This window comes from Mus caroli, chromosome 19 (genome assembly GCF_900094665.2).
Source record: "Mus caroli chromosome 19, CAROLI_EIJ_v1.1, whole genome shotgun sequence".
NCBI lineage: Eukaryota > Metazoa > Chordata > Mammalia > Rodentia > Muridae > Mus > Mus caroli.
Window position 1 is genome coordinate 33,873,926 of NC_034588.1, and position 23,551 is coordinate 33,897,476.

Sequence of the window (23,551 nt, forward strand, 5' to 3'; positions counted from 1 at the left end):
CTGCAGTGGAGTTTGGGAGTTTGACCTCATAGCCCACACCTCCTGCTCTATCAGTTACAGCATCTGATTCATGCAAACTCTTCCCCATCTAGGGATGAGCAGCTTCAGCTATATTAGTATTTAATTGTCAACTTTATTATTCAAAAAAAGGAAAGTTCCTGACATTTTTATTCTTTAGTATTTGAGTGAATTATCTGCAGCTGTAGGCATATAGGTCACTAGCCCATATATCTTAGCTTCTTTAATAACTAGTTTTTGAATAAGATTTTCCGGATTACAATCAGCATTGAGTAACTGAGGATTAGACAACAACCATGGACTTACAATACTGGTACAAGACGGAGCCAGGCATGGCGGGCACACCTGTGACCTCAGTGCCTGGAAGATGAAGGCAGGAGACATAGGAGTCCAGGCTTATCCTCATGGCCAGCCTGGACCATGAGAGTCTTAAAAGACTGTAATTCTGATTCTTAGGAGGGAGAGATGGGAGGAGCCATGAAGCTTTGAAGCCAGTCTGATTTACGTAGCAATTTACAGGCCAGCGAGGCTATAAAATGAGGACATCCCCGGCCCCCCAACCCCCAAATACAGAACTTGGGCTGGAGAGATGGCCCAGTGGCTAAGGGCACTTGGAATTCTTCCAGGAGACTTAAACTCAGCTCCCAGCACCCACACTGGGTGACTAACAACCACCTGTAAGGCCAGCTCCAGGAAACCTAACCCCCCTGATTTCTAAGGGCATCCCACACATGGGGCACACAGCACACAAAGACACAATTAATTGAATCAAAATAGATCTAACAAACAAACAAAGAAATTGAACACAAGACAGACTATAATTTGTTGTGATTGGATACATAAAACAGATTTAATTTCTGTATGATCTCATAACTTATTTTCATTGGGAAAGATTTCTAAACTTTGACCCTTAATGTATTTTGTTTTAAACAAGAAACTAAGGCATTTAATACTTCTATATTGATAAGGCATTTGATACTTAGCACTTAACATAGTCTGATAATGATCCATACTAATCTGAACATTTCCCCATTCCATCACTAAATAAAATGCTCTAAATCCTCGCTCCAGACGGACAGTGTCAGAGCTGTGCTGGACAGGACAAGAGGACGCCTGGCCTGTGTCCATGGCTGTATTAGTCTCGCCTGGTAATTTACCTGCTATGAGAGGCCAAGACTATAGGAAATCTGAGTCTGAACTGGTTTTGTTTTTTTTTTTTTTCCTCTTATGTATTTCTACCCCTGGACTTTATAGAGGGTGGAGGAGGGAGCTGGGCTGCAGCTGAGACTGATCGTGGACTGTGGGTGGGTGGCTGAAGCTTGCTTGTTGTCATTATGCTCCTCTCTACTTGTGTAATCAACTTTTTTGTTTGTTTGTGATATTCTGAGAGAAGGCTTTATTATGTAACCCAGGTTAGCCTCAAACTCCCTATGTAACTGAGGCTGGCCTTGAATGCTTGCTTGCCAAGTCCTGGAATGATGGGTGAGCACCATCATAAGAGGCTTGTCATCATACCTGACCTAAAAAGTTCACAGGCCTGGCTTGGTGGTGCACACCTTTAGTCCCGGCACTCTGAAAACAGAGGCAGGCACATTTTTGTGAGATTGAGGCCAGCTTGAAATACATAGTGACCTCCAGGTCACCCAAGGCTACATAGTGAGATCCTGTCTCAAAAATGAATAAGTGCATAGACATAAAAGTGTTTTATTCACAATTCTAAATTTTTAGACTCTAACCGTGAGAAAAATTTGGTGACAGTAAAAGCTGCAGATGACTTACCGCACATTTTCTGGCCTGAGTTTATCAAGAACCATGTCTATCAAGTCGGGTCTAAATTCTTCCAATAAATATTCAGCTGTGAGCACTCCATTTAGGGGATAATACTTTGAAAAAGTAAAGTATAAATGATTAACACTTGAAGGCTATCAGTGTACTAACATAAGCAGATATATAATATAATAATATAACACATTTATTATTTTACACACCCTGTTTTGGCAAGGTTCTGTTCTCTCACACCTTTCTCTTCAGCAGTGCTGGGGACTAAACCAGGGCCCTGTGCATCCTAGGTGGACATGCTCCATCATTAAGTCTCACACACACGATGGTTCTGCTAAGTACATAGTCAATCTTAGCATCTATTCACATTACTGAGACTAAGATCATTTGTTTTGGGTGGGATGGGGAAATAGGATCCGATTCTGTAGCCTGGGCTATCCTGGAACTCACAATCCTACCTCGGCCCCCTACAAGCCTGAGCTATCACCACAGCTCACTCATATTCCCTTTGAAGAAAACCTACAATTACCTGATTAATATTGACGCTTGCGAATGAGAAACTGACAATGAGATACTGACACCTAGGGGTTAATATACAGCGCACACGCTTTTATAAACTGTATTCTCTCAAATTCCTAGGAATGAAATCAAACACTTACAAAGGTGTACAAAGAAGTGGATTATAGCTGGCTCCTGGATAAAACTACTGTATAAGTTTTTGTCATTGCTTTAGTAAAAGTAACGTCTAAACTTGTGCGTTGGACTGACTCATCATGGAAACGTTAGTACGCGGCTTTTCTAGATACTGCTTCAGGTACCGAGGGCAAAGGGTAGAGAGAGAGAGAGACACATGAAGTCCTGACCTCCAGGAACGTGGATTGTTAACTGGCACAATAAGCAGCTGGATCATATTAACAATAGGTACCATGAAGGAAATAAGGGGAGCAGAGGCAGGGACATTGTTTCAGTTTGGAAGGCCAAGGAAAGTCTTCCTGAAAGCCATCTAGGATAAAACACGTACTCCACTTACAGTCAACAGCAAGTGCAAAAGGCACAGCCAGATCTGATGGTGCAGGCCTGTCCAACAGCCACTGAGGAAGCTGAGGCAGGGGGACTGCAGTTCAAGGCCTTCCAGAGCTACAAAATGAGCTCAAGACTTGAGCAACTCAGTGAGAGTGTTTCCCAACAACAGAGACAGAGAAAGAGGCCTGGGGATGTAGCTCAGCAGTACAGCCCACCAACCCTGTGAGAGGCACGGGGTCAGTCACTATTGCTATTGAAGGGCGGATAGTATGATTAATGTGTGGAAATTAGACAGAAAGCTATTATAGCTACAGCAACATGGAACTGGAAAGGGAGGCCCGTGGAGTGGCTAGGAATGTGGCCAGAGAGCACAGCACATCTCAGACTTCCGAGTAGGCCAAGGATACTCTGGATTTTACAACACTAAGGGAAAACCATCGGAGAATTTTGAGCAGATGAATAAAACAACCTGGGTTTAGTTTTCAAAACCCACTGAGGGGCTGGAAGTATAGCTTAATTTTAGACTGCTACCTAGTATGCATAAGGCCTTGAGTTTGATCCCAACACCAGAAAATAAATAATTTTAAGGTATATGCCTTTAAAAAAAATCATTTAAGCTAGAAAAGCAAGCTATTATGGAGAACAAAATTGAAAACAGAGGTAGGAGACTGTGACAGAGCCACCAGTTAAGAGTAGCTAGCTCAAAGTAACGCAGTAACAAGGGATACGGGGAAAATAGATGATATAAAATGTTCACAGAGGGAGTACTTGACAGATGCTGGAGAACTGAAAAATACAGCCAATAAGCCAAACACCCACTGTGGTGGTGTGAATGAAAATGGCCGCCCACACAGACCCATAGGAAGTAGCACTATTGAGAGGTGTGGCCTGGTGAGGAAGTGTGTAAATGGGGGTGGGCTTTGAGGTTTCAAATGCTCAAGCTAGGCCCAGGATATCAATAACGGACTAAACAAGCCTCTGAACTGTAAGCCAGCCCCAATTCAATTGTTTCTTTCATAAGAGTTGCTGTAGTAAATACAGCAATAAAACTGTAACTTCACAGCTATATAACTGTAACTGACACAGCCCACGGGATGAAAATGCTACAGAAAGTTATTTTTAGGATAAGGAGCAGTAACAGTCCAAATTTGTCTCATCATCAAAAGTTGCCCAGTGCTAAAAGGTCTCAAGTTTTGTGAGTCCCAATTTGTATCATTAGTGTAGCACTGAAAGTAACATGGAGGAGCTAAAAGTTTCCACACCCCACTGTGGACAAGAAAATCAACTTACGTGCAACTTTCCTGCAATCTTGGACGTATAGCCTCGTGGTCTCTCTTTATCTTTAAACCTGAAAGCAACAGCATTCAAGTCCTAGGACAGAACGGTAACCAAGTAGACATAAGTCAATTATTCAGAAATATATTTTTAGTGTTTTGTTTGAACTATAGGCTGTGTACTCCAATTTTATCAACATTACACTTATGAAAACTGGCAGTAGCTGATTTAAGAATGTATAAGACATGGAAAAACATAAATTAAAACTTATCAACATAGGCTTAAAATAAGTAAGCAATCCTAAAGGAAAATAAACAGGTAATGTGAAAGGTGCCATGCCTGGGCATGAGGCACATGTTTGGAATTCCAGCACGTTAGGAGAGTGGAACAGGAGGGTCAGAAGTTAAGATGGGCCGGGCGTGGTGGCGCACGCCTTTAATCCCAGCACTCGGGAGGCAGAGACAGGCGGATTTCTGAGTTCGAGGCCAGCCTGGTCTACAAAGTGAGTGCCAGGACAGCCAGGGCTACACAGAAAACCCTGTCTCGAAAAACAAAAAAAAAAAAAAAAACAAAGAAGTTAAGATGGCCTGGAGAGCACAGCAAAAGACTATGTTTTGTATTGTTTTTTTAAAAAAGGTTCTACTGCCTAAATTACTGAAACAACTAGTCAGGGAATCAGAAAACTGTGAGAGATCCTTGTGAAATCTGAAACTTCCAGGAAGATTTCCACAAGGTATAATTATACTTTAAATATTTGCAGAATGTAAAGGCTATTCCTTGGGCTAGGTATATAGTGCTGTGCTAGGGTACTTGCCTTACACACACCAAGTCTAGCACTGGATTCTCAGCACCAGTGGGAAAAAGCTACCCAATCCAAATACATGTCAGAATTGTAAAATTTAAGACAGCCAGGCTAGTGCCTCATGCCTTTAATCTCAACACTCTGGAGGCAGAGACAGGTGGATCTCTGGGTTCAGGCCTGCCTGGTCTACAAAGTGAGTTCCAGGACAGCAAGGGCTGCACAGAGAAACCCTGTCTCAAAAAACAAAAACAAGTAATAAATAAGAATAAATAAAGTTTGAAAGACAAACACTTTGTGTTTTATATATATATTTTTTAAAGAAGCCAACTATGATGGTCTAAGCCTTTAATACCAGCACTAGGAAGGAAGAGGCAGGTAGAGAGAGCTCTGTGGATTATATAGTAAGATATAAGCTGTCACAGAAAAGGGGTGGGGGTGGGGTTTTCTATGCATACAGTAAAATCACTTTGAAGAACACAATTATCATACATGAAACAATTTGCTTCTTTTAGACTTTGATCACCGGATCTAAGATGAACAGATCTTATGCAGCTTTGGGCAGGAGGGGACAAAAGCCCTGTAAGGTGCTAGCTTTCCTCCTCAAGAGCAACACGATACCTCAGCCCCTAACTCGTGCCCTAGCTAACAAATCAGCAACTAAGCCTGAGTTAATACAACTATGCATTGCAACATTTTAGACTTTAATTAGGGAAAAGCCCCAAGTTTAACTGGGCCTTAAATTAGTTTACGGATGTCTGCTTTTGAAAAATAGATTTCTTAAGAAAAATTTTGGTGAAACAAAAGTACCTTGCACTCTTGGAAAACCCATTCTTGAGGTCCTTCTGCACGCAGCTTCTGAATGTATTGAAACATGTGCAAAATTATATCTTCAACGTGTACTGGAAAAAAGGGGCACACTTAAAAACCATTCAGTCCTTGCATCCTTCAAGCACAGGCTCACTCCTAAGCTTAGTTAGGTTAAACGGAGACAGTCCCTTCTAGAACAAGGAGTCCTCATCTCCGTGAGCCTGGCTTGAGATGTCCCACACACAGCCCTCTGGACTCGGGGACATGTGACAGAACAGACATTGGGACAGTAAATGAAAAGGTACATATACATTTTACCAATATAACATAAAACCAATTGTTAAGGGACAAGGGTTATGACAAAGGCCAGGTTACACGTGAAAAATACACTGGATCAAGCATGTGAATTAAATAAAGTGTTACAGCTTCTTCCTGCAGCATGAGAAATTAAAAAATAAATGCAATTAATACTTACATAACCCTTCTTCAGTTAAGTCCACATTAATGATAAAAAACATAAAACCTCGGGCTCCTTCCTTCTGTCCACCAACCAGGGTATTTACCCAGCCTGCAGTATTCAAAGAAAAGGACAATATAATTAAATGTGTGGCTTTTTTTTTTTAAGTATTTATTACTATGTGTGCATGGAGTATGTGTGTGGTACACACACATCAGAATATAAGGTGGAGATCAACGGACAACTTTGTAGAGTCAGTTCCATGCTTCTAGCTTTACATGAGGCACAGAGATCAAACCTAGGGTGTTCAGCTCTGATGGGACATTATGCCAGCCCTCCCTCCCTTCCTTCCTTCCAGATAGATTTGTTTGTTTGTTTGTTTGTCTAATGTGTCTGTATACACTGTCACTCTCTTCAGTCACACCAGAAGAAAGCATCGGATCCCATTACAGATGGTTGTGAGCCACTATGTGGTTGCTAGGAACTGAACTCGGGACCTCTGGAAGAGCAGGAGCCCTCTCTCCAGCTGGCTTTTTACCTTTTTAACCCCTTCATCATTCATAGCATGGCTGACTATATGGCTCGAGAGTAGAGCACTTGCCTAGCATGTACAAAGGTCCGGGTTCAATTCCAACATGTATGACGGTAACTTTTGAAATAGCTCACTATCACTGATCAGTCAATACTCTAGGGTAAAACAGATTTGTGAAAAAAGAGCCAAAAACAAAAAGCAGACACACATGAACAACGACCACCTTACTCCAACCCCAGCAGCGTCATCCAAAGCCCTTTCTCCCTAGATGACCTAAGGGACCGAGTGAGGCAGGGGAGTGGGTATGTGACACGCAGAAGGTGCTGCCCAAAGACACTTACCCTTTGACTTGAGTTCTGACAGCAGGCTTCCAGGACCTTCGTGCCCAATTAGATGACCAAGATAATGACCAGGATTGGATTTGTAGTACTGCTGAAGGTCTGGTATGGGAAACGTCACATAAAGATTTCTAATATCCTTAATGGGTACTATTTTATAAAGTTGCTGTAGGGGGAAAAAAAAAGACAAATCACAAACTATTTGTTATATACAACTTATACAGAATGAAATAATTACTAATAATGAAGAATACTGACTTTGGCTAATCAGCTGCCACACTGCAAAGAAATGGCCACACACAAACACAGGAATTGGGTTCCTTTATTTCCAGTGCAGTTTTTATATGGGCTAAGTGATCTGGGCTTGGTGCCCCAGATCCTAAGGCTGCTTTGGATACTTGCCTAGGGCACTCGCTGATAATGCTTTTAATAGCCTGCCAAGGTCACAGCTACCAAACTATTCTTAGCATGCCAAGACCAAAACATATTGGTGTATTTTCATTGATACACATTCCTAGCATATATAAAGTTGATTAGACCGCCGTGACAGTGCAGTTCACAAATGAAGAACAGCAGGAGTGCGTGGCTTACCCTGAGATGCTCTTCTTGGAAAGGGTGCTCGGGGAACTCAGGCAGAGGGACATTCTTGTTCTCCACCTCGGAGAACAGCTTCACCACCAGGTTAGTGAGGTCGTCTAAAGATTCTACAAGGAACAAAGACAGAAAACAGAATTTAACCAAGCAGAGCTGAAGCCCAGACAGAAATTAAGGCCTTAGGACCTTCTGAAATATCTTATGGTTTAAAAGAAAAACCTGAAAAAATAAAATAAAATAAAATAAAATAAAAAAATAAAATAAAATAAAAAGTTCCGGTATCCAATAAAGATGAAGCAGTCAGGGCCTGCCAGTGGCTACGCTGTGTCAGAGGCTCCTGTGCAACCCTGAGAACTATGCCTAACTCACAGCCACTGCTACTGTATAGACAGTCTTCATAATGTATTACCTCACACATATATTATCCACATAGACCTTCTTGTAATAAATATCAAAAACAACAGAACACTCCGTGTTCCTGGCTGGCTAGGAACTCACTTTGTGGACCAGGCTGGTCTGGAATTCAAAGATCCACCTGCCTCTGCCTCCCAATGCTGGGACAAAAGGCATGCATCACCACCAGCAACTAGTTAGCTGTATTTAGGAAAGTTTGCACAGCCAGACAAAAGGCAGACCAGGATTAACTGTTATATGACAAGTGAACTCAAGAATAATAAAATATATTTGATGCAGCAGATGTCAGGTGGCCGGGCATGGAGGCATATACCTATAACGCCAGCTGGCAGCCAACTTTGGAGGTTTGTGAGTTCTAAGCTGGTCTGAGTTATTTATTCTAAGTGTTACAAGAAAAAAAAAATTCAGAGGACATCTTTGTGCACTGATGGAACATAAAACTTGAGGCACAGTGGGCTGGCAACTGCTTGGTTAACATCAAGTATCAATGACAGTAAAGTCCTTCTACCAGGTGGGTTGGAACGCTCCGGTATTTCTGCCATTAAAGCCCCACAATGGGGCTTCTTTTTTCTTTTAACATTTGCCTGCATGTATATATATGTACCACATGCATGCCTGGTTGCTCATGGAAGTCAGAAGATTATGTCAAGAGCCCCTGGAACTAGAGTAATAGATACCTGTGAGCCACTGTGTAGGTGCTGGGAACCCAACTCAGGCCCCCTGCAAGAGTAACAAGTGCTCTTAAGCACTGAGCCATCTCTCCAGCCCCACAGTGGAACTTTTGAAAGGCACGGCATCTGAATAGTCCTGCCCCGTCTGACTTTCCCACTAAGCAGAGAACACCAGAGCCCAGGGAACTGAGTCTCTCTAAGTATGTGACACTACGTCTTGGCGACTCAGTGTCTACATTTGGTCATTATATTTGCCCAATGTTTGGACAGTATTTGCTGCTAAAACCAGAGGAACGGCTACAGCAAAGCCAGAAAACAATGTCTTTGCCCCTTTGTAACAGAGACCCTTCCACATGGCTAGTCCTCCTCTTGGCCCTAAAGAAGAAATGAATCCCATGTATTGATCCTAGGATCAGTGGTAGTTCCTTCTAACATCCCTAATGTGAGGACAATCATCTATTGATCATAGGATCGGTGGTAGTTCCTTCTCACATCTCTCCCAGATCCCTCAACTCTACTGAGCTTAGTGCAGAAGCGGCTGGGTTGGAAGTGATGTGCCCTGATGAGGAAAATGGACCGTCGGATGTTTCCAGACCTTACTCTATCACCTCCACTAAGTCAAGAGCACTGAGGGCAGAGCTCAAACTTAACTTAGCTAATACCATTAGTGTTTAACCAAAAATAGACAGAAATCATGTGGTTTTTATCTAAGACACAAAACAGCTTTTATGTACATAGTTTCCAGGACTGAGTTCTATATATCCAGTAAAACTGAACAGTCTAGGCCTATATATCTGTTTACATATGTTTTTTTAAATTACATTTATTTCCATGTATGTGAGTGTGCCTGCATGTGGTGGCTAGAAGAAAATCTCTTCAACCCCCATCACTACTTCACAAATTTGAAGTCAGATGTTTAGAAAAGTGCAAAAAATTCACTGGTTCACAACCACAGGGCTAAGCAGGCGTCAATTTGGCCTTCCACATCAGGCTGTTGGGCTCTATAAAAGTGTGAGTTCTAACTGCCAAGCCACATCCATGCACTTTTAGTATCTGTTTTTCCATTCTGTCTTGCATCCAACCCAAATTTAATTTCAGGCCAGGCTCCCATTTATACATAATCTAAACGGCTGGAGGCAGGAGCAAGAGGACTGCCACAAGTTTGAGGCCAGGCTGCACTATGCAGTATGACCCTGCCTCAAATAACAATAAAAGTAATTTGTCTTCAGAAGGACCAGGGCAACTGAAAGTCCCACTTACCACCAGCAATGTGGAATAGAGCCACATCCAGAGGCTCCACTGCTCCAAGCGAGGTGAAGACAAAAGTCAACAGTTTGACAGGGAAACACCAAGCTACACCTCACCAAGCCACACCGCAAAAGGGAACTTCGGCTGCCCAGACACTTCCTCCCTTCTCCTGTAGTCAGTCTGTTTTCAGCTCCTCTGCAGATTCTTGACTGCTATAAAGTCCGTCTGGCACTCTTCACCACGGAACCTTCCCTTGCTTTTATATATTTAGAAAATGCACTAGTAATTCACATGTTCTTGAGGTCTCCATTTAAAGCCGTCTAAGCTTCTTTTTGGAAGACAGTTTAAGTAAAATTCCCATGTGATGATCATTTTCCAAACTATGAACAGATAAACACCTCTACCTATGTCCTTCTACAATGCTTTGTAAACAGTCAAAATGGACAGAGCCAAACCACTCCACTGACGGTCTCAAGTTGTTTTAGCAGTTCTTACCTCGACCTAAAACACAAATCGCCATCAGATTGGACGAGTAATACGTAGAGTGAAATTTCAAGAGCTCTTGCCTTACGTCGATGCCTTCTTGGTTGGGCCGAGTCTCTAGAGTATATTTGTTTCCTAGAAATGAATAAAAAGGATTTCTTAGAAAAGGCAAAATTTGTGACCTTTATAGCTTCATTATTACTGAGATTGCTGTAAGATGAACTTAAGAAAGTAAACCAACTATGTCTGAACATGAAGCGAATAAACAGGGCGGAGCAATACAATAAAAATAGATTATTAATTTTATTTGTCTGTTTGAGGTAGTGTCTCTATGTAGCTCTGGCTGCCCTGGAATTCAACACGTAGACCAAGCTGGCCTTGAACACAGAGGTCTGCCTACCTTTGCCTCTGAGTGCTGAGGTTAAAAGCACACCACTGACTACTTCCAAATAGTTTTCCATAAAGAACTAAAAATGCTATATGAAAGCTTTGCTTCTTGGGCCAGACACGGCAGCATATGCTTATAATCCTACCAGTTAGAAGGCAGAGGGAGAGGAACTTCAGACTTGGTTTACATAGTGAGTTTGAGGTCCACCTGAGTTAAACAGTAAGACTGCCTCAAACAACAGCAAACAATTAATAAACAGCAAACGGGGAAAGAATCTGCAGGGCACAGGTATTAGGACCATTTTTAGATAAAATGAGATCCACTGGCTTCCACTCACAGTCACTTTGGTTTGCAATTCCCTGCGCATCCTATAATTAACTGAACAGACTCACTGGAGGATCTTTGGGGAATTTACCAAGTTACTTGTGGAAAGGAAAGAACAAATTTACTATTCTGAGAAGAAACATTAAATTTGTGATGTTAATTCTCATGGGTTCCACCTAAATTGGGAAAAATAGGATGCGGTACTATTCTTATAGCTCTGAAGTGATGTACGTGGTATGCCAGTGTAAGCTTTCTTATGAGAGTTAAGGTAAAACTACACGTCACGATCAGTGACGTTCTGAAGTAAAGACGTTGTAAATCAGGGACCCCTGCTGCAGTGAGGGGCAGGGAGGAATCCTGGCGTATGCATATATCACACAGAAAGGTACATGTATTCCAAATGGTGAAAAATAAACACGATAGCTAGAAAAGCAGCAAAAAAAAGCTGAATACCCCCAAATCCACACCTAGAGAGCAATGTGAATAGAGTTGAGAAAATAACTACAAATTCCATCTCCAGACACACACTGTCCTAAATCAGTGCTAATTTAGCGGGGTCACTTGCACCAAATTAAAATGCTGCTGCTCAGATCCGGAATTCTACCTGGCTCAGCCAACACTAAAACAAGCCCTAGCTCTGACTGAGGACATCTTGCACCCTAGGTCTGCTGGGAGAGAGCCCTGCCTTGGCTGGCATTTGGGACAATGAGGAAATCTTGTCCTGGCTCTAACAGGTGAAACACAGTAACTCCGGAAAGGCCTCCAAACCCGCCAAAGGAGTCAGGTATTTTATCTGTAAAACAGGTGACAGGTACGGAGACTCGCCCGGAGGTGAGGGGTGAGGATGGACCCCTGACTTTTTCCCACTGTGACACAGACATCTTAGGTTGTTACAGAGATTAAGGAATGGGAAAAGGAGAATTGGGGGGGAAGCTCAGTGGGGGAAGTGCGTGTCTAGCGTGTCCTCAACACCACAAGGAAAAGAATATGACACATAAGTAAAGAGGGTTTTGATCCGTAAAATGTGAAACTGTAAAATCCATTAAATACACTGTGTATTTTCATCATATCAGGCATTTTAAGTTTTATTTAATTCACAAAGTATACAAACTTAGTACTAATGTCTGCATATTTTCACTGTAACAACTATTTGAAATTGTATTGAAGACAAACAAAACAAAACAAAAACAAATGAACAGTACTAGTAATCCAAATGCTAATTTTCAAGAAAATAAAACTGACTTCTCCGTATATTTTGAGGCCAGCAATGTGTGCCTTTTTCTGAGAGAGGAATCAGTGCAATGTTTTAGAAATCTGTCTTAGGAACTGTAGGTGTCTCGGGGCTGCACAGATGGCTTGGGGGTTATGAACACTGGCCTCCCGTCCAGGATTTGGGCTCAATTCCCAGCCTCAACAGGGCAACTCACAGCTGTCTGTAACTCCAGTCCTAGGAACTCTGACACACTCTTCTGGCCACTGTGGGCACCAGGCACGCATGTGGTGCACAGACATGCATGTAATTAAAACCTATACCCATAAATAAAAACCAGTAATAAAAATGAAGGAGACTATAGGGCTCTCTAGCTACCTGTGTAAGAATACGGGTGCCCAGGCAAAGGCCAAACACAAGCACAGCATCACAGCCCTCAGGACCCTGAAGACCGGGCTCAGAACACTGTGCTAATGCGAATGAATATTAGCTACAATTACTTGGAAGATTATAGATTTTTTAAAAGCCCCTTCTTGGGTCTGGAGAGGATGTCAAACCTGGGTTCAGTTTCCAGACCCACATGGTGGCTCCAGTCTCAGGGGGCCTGATACCTTTTTCTGATCTCCTTGGGCACTAGGAACACATGTGCTGTACATACAGGGAGATAAATATACACATAAAATAAAATAAACCAAAAAATTTAATTCTTTCATCTTGGTATTCTAATAAGACTAAAAGATAGTAAGCCTACAGGTTTTTATGCATATAAAATTTCCTGGAAAACTTAAAAGGGGAATTCCATTCTAAATGGCTGAATATATGCAAGTATAAGGTGTGCGTTATAAAAAGAGGATTTCAGGAGAAATCTCCCAAGTGCCACCATCAAGAACACTTTGACTGATTCAGTTCTTGTTTTTTAGTAAAATTTCTGACTTTCCATAGCTACCCAACCCCAAAAGAAAAGCAGAAGTGAAGAGAGTATGTAACTCAATGGTGGATTGCTTGTTGAACAGGCATGTGGCTCTAAGTTCTATACCCAGCATCATGAAAACAAAGGAACAGGAGAAAGACAGACAGACAGACAAAAAATTATGGCAGGACAGTAGTGGCACACACCTTTAATCACAGCACTTGGGAGGCAGAGGCAGGAGGATCTCTGGATTTGAGGCCAGTCTTGTCTATAGAGAGAGTCCGAAGATAGCCAGGACTACACAGAGAAACCTTGTTTTGAAAAACAAATCGAAGCAAACATATGTATGTATGTGTGTGTGTGTGTGTGTATGTATTTTTATCTTGTTACATAAAAATATAAATGGAATAGCTTAGAAAATAGTAACAATTAAGTCAGTTAAAAATATGTTGAGCATTTCTATAGCCACAAGTATATTGTGATACTCAAAAACAAATTGGTTATCTCTGAAGAATGACAGGAAATCAACACACCACTTTAAAAATTGGTAAATGAATAGAATGAATGGAGCGTTTGTCCTGTTTTTTGTGCAATGATCGTGCCACTGGCTCACCAAATAGAAAAGGAAATTTTCTATTCATTGCATCTACAAGCTAATCAATAGAGAATAATAGAACTAAAAAATCATAAGTAGGGAGGGAAGACCCTGAGGATCAACACATACTATTTCACAGAGAGACAAGTAAACGCCACACACCCAGTAGAAGAACATCACTAGCATAAAGTTGTCATGTTAAAGGTCAAGGGCAGGAAGCTGACAGTGGCCCAGCAGGAACTCTGTGACTGGCCCAGTTGGCAGGAGCTGATGCTACTGTAGTCACTGTTTTAGGCTACAGATCACGTCATTGAATATTTCCACTGAACTTTGTAAAAAATTCAGATAGAGCAGGGAGTGGCCAGTGAAGGAGAGCTCTCATCCTATAGATTGCACATACTTCACCCACATCATAGCCGTACCCTACCTTTGTCTGTGATAGCATAGCATGTGGCCCAGGCTACATTAAACTCTCTATATAGCTATGCAGCTCAGGATGACCTTGCTTGAATTCCTGATCCTTTGGCCTCCACGTCCCAAATGGAGCAATTACAGAGTAGATCATCATACACAACCACACGTTTTTATAACTGATTCTCAGAATGTTTCCTTGCTACAAGCCTGTGTTGATAGGACACACTATTCCAAGTGGCTTTTGAAAAGTGGCTTTGACCCAAATATCTGTGGTGAGGGGTGGGGCGGGGATGTGGGACAGACTTTCAGCTACAGCAGCCTGAGGGGACGTGGACATCTGCCAGCCATGGCATGCATTTGGTGTTTCTTTATCTTGCTGGCCCAACAAACGGTTTTACAATGGAACACGCTAGAACTCCGGTTCAAACTATATTCAGGATGGAAGCTTTGGAACTAGTTTTATGTTTTTGAAAATCTAATCAGATTTGGGGGCAGAAGAATGACTCAGGAATTAGAACCTAAGTTCTAATCTTAGCATTCACATCCTCGTAACTGCCAATAATTCCAGTTTCAGAGGCCCTGATACCCTCTTCAGGCTTCCATAAGCACTCACATACAGGGCATACATAGAACACACAAATAAGCATGTAAATGATGATCAAGATGATCAATCTACATAAATGTTATGTTTAAAATTAATTATTCCACCAGACATGGTGGCGCACACCTTTAATCCGAGCACTTGGGAGGCAGAGGCCAGTGGATCTCTGTGAGTTCAAGGCCAGCCTGGTGTACATAGTGAGTTCCAGGACAGCCAGGACTGTGTAGGGAAACACTATGTCAAAACAAAAATTAAAAATGTTTTAAAAAAAATTAATGATTCCTTTTAAAGTACTTATTTCTTTATATCCTAAACTCTATACTCAACATCCAGTAATAGCACTAAATATCTATAAATTACTAAATTAAAAAAATTAATCTGATCCAATACCTGCCATTTTGTGTGAACACCAAAGAGAAAAGTTAGAATCAAGGTGAACACAGACCCCACAGAAGGCGTCTAGAAAGGCGTCTAGAAACAGCGCAGAGGAGACTCTCATGCTATTGGCCACAGCAATGACTTTGATCCCACATCACAGATTCAAGCTAGACAAGCAAAATAAGTGAACTACACGAAACTAACAAACCTTTACATAGAAGATCAAAAGAGAGACCAACAGAATGAAAAGGCAACCCAGGCCTCATAAAAGACGTGCACAGCACACACGGGACAGTGAGTGAGCACCCGATATCTGCACAGAACTCTCACAGCTCCCAGGCAGAGAACAAAGATATGGGGTACGCCTGCAACTCCAGCACTCAAAAGGCCAGCCTGGACTGTGCGTCTCAGGCCAGCATGGGCTACATGTACAACACACAGCACTCAGGAGGCTGAGGGAAAACATTGTGACTGTAAGGTCATCTGAAACACTAAACAAAAACAAGCCAATAAATACACAAAACACTCTAGGAAAGCATTCAATAAAAGCCAGCAAGGTAGGTGGAAGAAGAAAAAATGAAATCCATCCCATAAACAACCACCAAACCCTGACACTACTGTGAATGCCAACAAGAGCTTGCTGACAGGAGCCTGATATAGCTGTCTCCTGAGAAGCTCTGCCAGAGCCTGACAATACAGAGGTGGATGCTCTCAGCTATCCATTGGATGGAGCACAGGGTCCCCAATGAAGGAGCTAGAGAAAGGACCCAAGGAGCTGAAGGGGTCTGCAGCCCCATAGGAGGAACAACAATATGAACCAACCAGTACCCCCAAAGCTCCCTGGGACTAAACCACCAATCAAAGAAAATACATGGCTCTAGCTGCATATGTAGCAGAGGATGGCCTAGTCGGTCATCAATGGGAGGAGAGGCCCTTGGTCCTGTGAACGTTCTATGCCCCAGTATAGGGGAATGCCAGGACCAGGAAGCAGGAGTAGATGGGTTGGGGAGCAGGGGGAAGGGAGAGGATAGGGGATTTTCAGAGGGGAAACTAGGAAAGGGGATAACATTTGAAATGTAAATAAAGAAAATATCTAATAAACAAAAAAACAAAAAAAGCAAAAATAAATAAATAAATGAGAGAGAGAGAGAGAGAGAGAGAGAGAGAGAGAGAGAGAGAGAGAGATAGATAGATCGATCTTGGGAAATTGTGCCTGATTTGACGCCTAGGAAATCCTGGGTTTGCCTGACTTTCTCACCTAAACTTTAACCCTGCTAGTAGTGCAGACAATACCCTTCACATACTGAGAAATAAAAAAATTACTTGCCAACTGACAAAGTAAACGTGGCCCCATTTATAATTTTGGAACCTGTTATGTAAGATTACATAACAATTTAGAGTACACAACAATTAAGAACATTGTCATCCCACAGCAGAACGCAGCCCTGCCCACAGCCCTCCCACCTGCTCCTGCCCACCTAAGTGTCAAACAAAGTCACCCACTCTTTGACTTCTGCTTCACCTCCTTCCCAGGAGACTACACGCAGTTGCTCAGTGTCTAAGGGGCTGGAGCTGGAGAAATCAACCACTTGAGAACAACCACAACTACAATGTCTCCTTTCCTGCTCCCAGACTGCTTGTGGAAACACTCAACTGCTCCCACTGTCGTTTCTGTGGACAGGGGAAACAAGAACCCACAGTCAAAAACCAAAACCAAACACAGACGAACAAAGGCTTCCGATTTAAACTAAAACCAAAGGTATGCATGGGAAAAAGAAGAAAAGCCATATGGATACCTACCAGGGATTTGGTTTTAAAAAGAAATAATGTGGTGGTCAGGCCTGTAATCCTAGCACTTGGGAGTCAGAGCAGGCAGATCAAGAGTTCAAGGTCACCCATCTTCCACACAGTGTGATAAAACAAGCTGAGCTACAAAAGACCCCCTCTGAATGAAGGAATAAATGAATGAATGAGAGAAAAAGAGAGAGATGGAAGGAAGCAAAGGAAGAAGGAAGGAAGGAAAAGAAAGAAAGAGAAAAGGAAAGGGAAGGGAAGGGAAGGGAAGGGAAGGGAAGGGAAGGGGAGGGAAGGGAAGGGGAGGGGAAAAAAGGGAGGGAGGGAGATTTCCATAAGAGTACAATTAGGAAACCACTATGCCTACAGCTCTAACTGTAACTTCGACAGACACCTAATTCTACAGTTAAGTCAATTTCTCTGATCTATTTTATGTCTAGGAAATAGTATCTAAACTCAAAAACATTAATTTGGAAAATAAACACATGTATAAGGATACTACACAGTATGTTATCATTGTTTTATATTTTATAGTAACTAAAGTATTTTAAAAAGCACAATAACCTTTCTGGTTAACGGCTTGTAATTCCAGCAGTAGGGAAGCTAAAGCAGGAGGATTTGAAGTTCGAGGCTAGCTCGGGTTTCAGGGCAAAAAAAGCCAGTTTCAAAAAAACAAGGACAAAGAGTCAGGGTGCTGCTTAGTTGAGAATGTCTGCACAGCGTGTTTGAAGCCCCAGGTAGTAACCACACGGCTCCTAAGTGTTCCGCTCCTGAAATAAGTGGAATCCTATTTGAATGGGATTCAAGCCGGAACAATGAAAATGCTGTGCAGGAAACCTGTGAGATTCAAGGAGATCAAGGAGCAGCAGCTGATGCAGGAAGCTGACAAACCTGTCCCAAATTTGCTGAAGGGGTGTTTGGGGTTCCCCGTAGCCTTTTCCAGCTGGAAGAGTCTCCAGGCATCGTTCATCACATTCTTCTCATGCTCTGAATCGACAGCGTTCACCTCTCTGTCTTTACAACTTGCATCAAACAAGGGGCACAGGAAAAACTGCGCAAACCTAAAAACATAAAACAGAATTGCTAACTTGAGAACTGTGACTTTAAAACAACAGCATTTAGAAGGAAACTTTAATATGAATTACATAAGATCTGAAGAAAATAGGGTTGAGGACATAGCACAGGGATACAATACGTGCTAGAATGCATGAGACCAAGGGGGAATAATTAGGGTAGGGTGCCTCTAATCCCAGCACTCAGTGGGCAGACACTGAGTTAGAGACCAGCCTGATCTACACATTGAATTCTAGGATAGCCCAAGGACAAAGTGAGATCTTATCTCACTTTAATGGGGATTCGGAGGGAGTACCAGTGTTCTAAGAAAAAAATATAAAAGAGGTACTAACAATAGAAGAAAAGTACAGTATTGGGCAAATGTAAATCCAGGGGTGTTGATCTCTCCAGAGATGCTAAAATTAGTGAAAATAGCAATATCTTAACATCAAAAGGTCAAAACTGACCTTAAGAGACAGCTGTAGTCTACCTAAGATTAGCAGTTTGGGGGTTAAGAACAACCAACTGCTCTTCCCAAAGTCCTGAGTTCAATTTCCAGCAACCACATGGTGGCTCACAACCATCTGTAATGAGATCTGATGCCCTCTTCAGGTGTGTCTGAAGACAGCTACAGTGTATTCATATAAATAAATATAAATAAATCTTAAAAAACAAGATTTACAGTTTAACATGTCTATGAAACTTAAGTTTCCTCAAAAAGATAGAAAAGCAGTTGATAATTCTTTGTCAAATCTTAAGTGTGCAGCCAGTGAAATGGCTCAGCAAGTAAGTACTTGCCTTGTAAGCCTAACAATCTAACTGTGATATCAGGAACCCTCAGTAACAAGAGAAAACCAAATCCTAAAAGTTGTCCTCGGAGAGATGGCTCAGTGGTTAAGAGCACTGACTGCTCTTCCAGATGTCCTGAGTTCAAATCACAGCAACCACAATGGTGGCTCACAGCTATCTGTAAAGGGATCTGATGCTCTCTTCTGGTGTGTCTGAAGACAGCGACAGTGTACTCATACATAAAATAAATCTTTTAAAAAAAAAAGTTGTCCTCTCTCCTCTGTATATGCATCAAGACATATGCACGCACTCTATCCCCAACACAGACACTCACTCACACATGTTCACACACATACATACATACTGTCTCACACACATTATAATCACATACACATCACATACATTTATACACTAAGACACTCACACACATTTACTTACTAACACACACCCTTAAACACAGATTACACACATACCACACATCTCTCTCACACACTCACATACTTACACACATATAACTTAAATGTACAGCCTGCAGTGGAATCTCATTAAAACTCAGGCACCTCAGGACAGACAAATTAAGTGACTTGAATTTTAGAAGGTATGACTTGAATTTTAGGAAAACTTTAATTAGTAGGAAAAAAAAAAAAAACAAAAAACAGTGCAATGAAAAAACTCAAGCATGTCACCTCGTCACCTCGGTCTGACTAAGTCAGGATTACGAGCTCTTATGAAATACTAAATAGTCTATGAATTTTTAATAAGCATCAATTCAACAAATAACATGGTATGTAGCTCTAACAAAACCAAATAATATACCTTTCTTTATTCCATAGGACTACGCTTCCTGAAGTCCTGTGTTCACATGGTGGCTCACAACCCTCTGTAACTGTGGTCCCATGGGATCTGATGCCCTCTTCTGATGTACATACATAAATTAGAAGTAAGGGTGCCTGCCACCAAGTCTGATAGAGGAAGGAGACCAGAGACTCTCACAAGCTGTCCTCTGACGTCTATGTGTGTCCTGTTGCATGTGCATGACACCCATGGACGCACAAAGTACATCCAAGAAATTTAAATTTGTTTAAATAAAAGAAATTGTGCTGTCCTAACCAAGCCTGGTCCATAAAATACTATACTTAAAGGTGAAACAGTGGGAGATAGTGTGTATCTAAGCAGGGGAGGTAGCCCAGTGAATTAAGCGCTTTCCTGTGCAAAAGTTAAGTCTTGAACTGGGCTTCCCCAGAATCTACACAAAGCCAGACAGTAGCACCAGGCGTCTGTAATCCCAGCACTCCTCAGGAGATGGCTGGCAGACCTCCAGCCTTGTGTGGTCTGTGGTAGTAAATGACAAGAGACTACTTCAAATGGTGAAGTCAAGAAGTGACATGCAAGGCTGTCATCTGACCTCGACAAGTACTCAGTGGCATCCACTTGCCTGCATATGAACACGTAACACAAACTCTTGGCACCCACACACTAGTGCACAGAATCTTGCTTTTTTTGTTTTTAGTTCTATATTCACTAAGTAAGTATCACCGAGAAGTATCAAATTAAAGAGAAAGAGAATTATCTAAGATATAGCATTCTGGAACACAAAGTGTGCTTTTCTTTTTTTTTTCTTTTTTTTTTTTTTGGTTTTTTGGTTTTTTGAGGCAGGGTTTCTCTGTGTACCTCTGGCTGTCCTGGAACTCACTCTGTAGACCAGGCTGGCCTCGAACCCAGAAATCCGCCTGCTTCTACCTCCCAAGTGCTGGGATCAAAGGTGTGTACCACCACTGCATGGCTAATTTCTAATTTTTAAAAAATGTTTATGAGTGTTTTGCCTGCATGGATGCATGTGTACCATGTGTGTGTCTGATACAAAAGGGAGGAGAGGGCATCAGATCACCTGGAACTGAAGTTAGAGATGGGTATGAGCTACCAAGTGGGTGGTGGGGACCAAATCCAGATCTTTACAGAAGCAGCAGTGTTCCTGCTGCTGAGCCATCATCTCTCTGGACCCTGTCAGAGTTTTGTTAAGCCGTGTGTTAAAGATGTGTGTCCAGTTAGACTGAGAAAGCCAGTGAGGATTTTATAAGGCAATATAATATTTTATAGGCCTGAGGCCAGCCTACAGTTGTGTCATTATTTCCCTTCTACTACAAGGTAAATATGTGACAGCTGTCATTACCTTTCTGCTCTATAAAACACAGTGGGGGTGGGGAAGTGCACTGGTTAAAATAATCACACGTCTGTGTATGTGTGTGTATTCTTATTTATTGTTATTGTTGTTGTTGTTATATTGTTTTGGTTTTTACAAGACAGGGCTTCTCTGTATAGTCCTCGCTGTCCTGGAACTCACTCTGTAAATCAGGCTGGCCTCAAACTCACAGAGATCCTCCTGCCTCTGCCTCCCGAGTGTTGTGATTAAAGGTATGTGCCATTACAATCTAGTAAATATGTATAATTTAAAGACAGGGTCTCATTGTGTAGTCCTGGCTGGCCTGGAACTCACAGGGCTCCATCTACCTTTGCGTACAGAGTGCAGGTTTAGAGGCATACACTACCATGCCTGCCTACAAAACATCTTTTCTTTAAAACAAAACAAAACAAAACACTACTTTATTTGATTATCTTGGGCAGGGTGGAGGAGAGGGGATGCACACGGCGGTCAGAGGACTACTTGCAGGGGTCAGTTTTCTCCTTCCACCATGTGGATCCTAGAGCAAACTCGGGTCAACAACCTTGGTAGCAAGGGCCAGCGTCCAGGTGACCACCAGACCTTTGCTAAACTATAAAACAGTGATATCATCTTTATAAAAGTAATGATTACTATTTTTATTAATGTTCACTGTACCAAGTTCAGTAATTTGCAAGGCATCAGTATTACCTGTCCAGGGCTCCTTCCAAGTGTTCATGGGAAACATCGAAATAATAATTGGTGTGTTCTCCACTGGTGAATGCATTTGAACTTCCAGCATGTTCACTGAGAAATTGGCTATATTCATTTTCTTTAGGATACTTCTTGGTTCCCAAAAACAGCATATGTTCACAAAAATGACTTAAGCCAGGAATATTTGGAGGGTCTGACAGTGAACCTGAAAGAGAAAACACACAAAGACTTAATCACTTCTCAGTATTAAAGGCTAGTAAATGAAGATGAATTGTAAGTGGTTTGGAATTCTGAGCGTGACAAGGCACAGAGGGAGTTAGCGAGGGCGCTCTGAAATGCCATTATTTAGGAAGCAAACAAGCAGACATAGACTCTAGTTCCTGCCTGGACATCACTTAGGGGCAACATGGGCCAACTGTGTGATGTCCTTGGGGAGTCTGGTTTGAGGAGTTACAAAGGTCTCCTATTTCTAATTTTCCATTTGCTGCTGTTCTGAGACACAGTCTTTCTATGTACCCCATGTTGGTCTTCAGCCTGCAGTAAGCCTCTTGCCTCTAGCTCCCAGTTGCTACGTCCCATTACCCCCAGCCAAGTGGTGATGTTTTAAGCAGAATACTTTACTTCTTTTGCCTTGGTTATGTCTTTTATATATTCCTATCTTTCTACTTTGAATACAGATTAGATATTTGCAGCCAGATCTACATACTGAGTTCCAGGACAGCCAGGGCTACACAACAGAGACCTTGTGCGGGGGAGGGGAGAAGGCCAAACAAAAAAACAAAAACAAAGAAAAAACCAAAGTGATATTTGCAAAACACTTCATTAAGGTAAGTAGTAGTTATTTGCTCAATATTACCTTGTTTCCCCAATACTAAAGACTAAAGTATCATTAAATTAAAGCTTTTATTAAAAAAAAAGTATTGAAAACAAGTATTTTCCCATTAAGCACATATATATATATATATATATATATATGTGTGTGTGTGTGTGTGTGTGTGTAGAATAGGGCTTAAGAGACATTACATACAGAAAAAATGTGTGCTCAAGAGTCTATAAAATAGCAAGTTAAATATGGCAAGAAAGTAACTGGCATAGAGGATGAAATGGATCTCTTTGCTGCTATAACCTAAGCTGGAAGCCTTACAGGACCCTATTAGATATGTTCCAGGTCAACCTGGGTTAACAATGAGGCCCTGTCTCAAAACACCACAAGCAGGCATGGTGGCTTGTGTCTATAATCTCAGCATTTGAGAAGCAGGAGGATTACGTCAAATCTGAGGCCAACATGGGCAAGACAGTGAATTTTAGGTTGTCTCAAAACCAAAACCAAAACAAACAGCAAAAATAATAAAAATGAGAAGAAAAAAAACGAAACTGTGATAACTATCGGGTTCTTATGCTCACAGCACCATCTATCCAACACTACTGCCCTTGGCTCATCCACAGACTGCACCTATGTGCACCTATGTGCACAGACTGTACCTATGTGCACATCGAGGGCCGCTGATGACTTGTCTGTGGTGGGATCGCTGATGAGAAGCACTTTGATGCCATTGGCCAGCTCTAGTCCACGGTATTCCCGTTTGTCTTCAGGAGACTTGACAATTTGGTCTTCTATTCTCTGGATGGCCGGATTACTCATTGTGCTGTAAGTCTTTTTTGGGAATCTGGAAAGAAAAGGATATTTGTTATACAGTAACTGCTTAAGAAAGGGAGAGAGAGGGGGAGGGAGGGAGGAAAGAGAGAAAGAGAGAGAGGAGGGAGAGGGAGAGAGAGAGAGGG

General features: G+C 41.9%; 1 protein-coding gene across 5 annotated transcripts in view; it reads right to left on the minus strand.

The window, feature by feature from the left end:
• Ide (insulin degrading enzyme) overlaps positions 1–23,551 on the minus strand; it is a 97,056-nt gene that overhangs the window by 38,637 nt on the left and 34,868 nt on the right. For all 5 annotated transcript variants that reach the window (XM_029472379.1, XM_021151953.2, XM_021151955.2 and 2 more), the window contains 10 exons: positions 23,252–23,436; positions 21,767–21,974; positions 17,947–18,116; positions 10,454–10,576; positions 7,623–7,735; positions 7,035–7,197; positions 6,180–6,272; positions 5,705–5,796; positions 4,111–4,191; positions 1,798–1,901 (listed from right to left, as the gene is read on the minus strand). In XM_029472379.1, the coding sequence (XP_029328239.1) occupies positions 1,798–1,901; positions 4,111–4,191; positions 5,705–5,796; positions 6,180–6,272; positions 7,035–7,197; positions 7,623–7,735; positions 10,454–10,576; positions 17,947–18,116; positions 21,767–21,974; positions 23,252–23,436 (1,332 nt within the window). The remainder of the gene's footprint in view (positions 1–1,797; positions 1,902–4,110; positions 4,192–5,704; positions 5,797–6,179; positions 6,273–7,034; positions 7,198–7,622; positions 7,736–10,453; positions 10,577–17,946; positions 18,117–21,766; positions 21,975–23,251; positions 23,437–23,551) is intronic.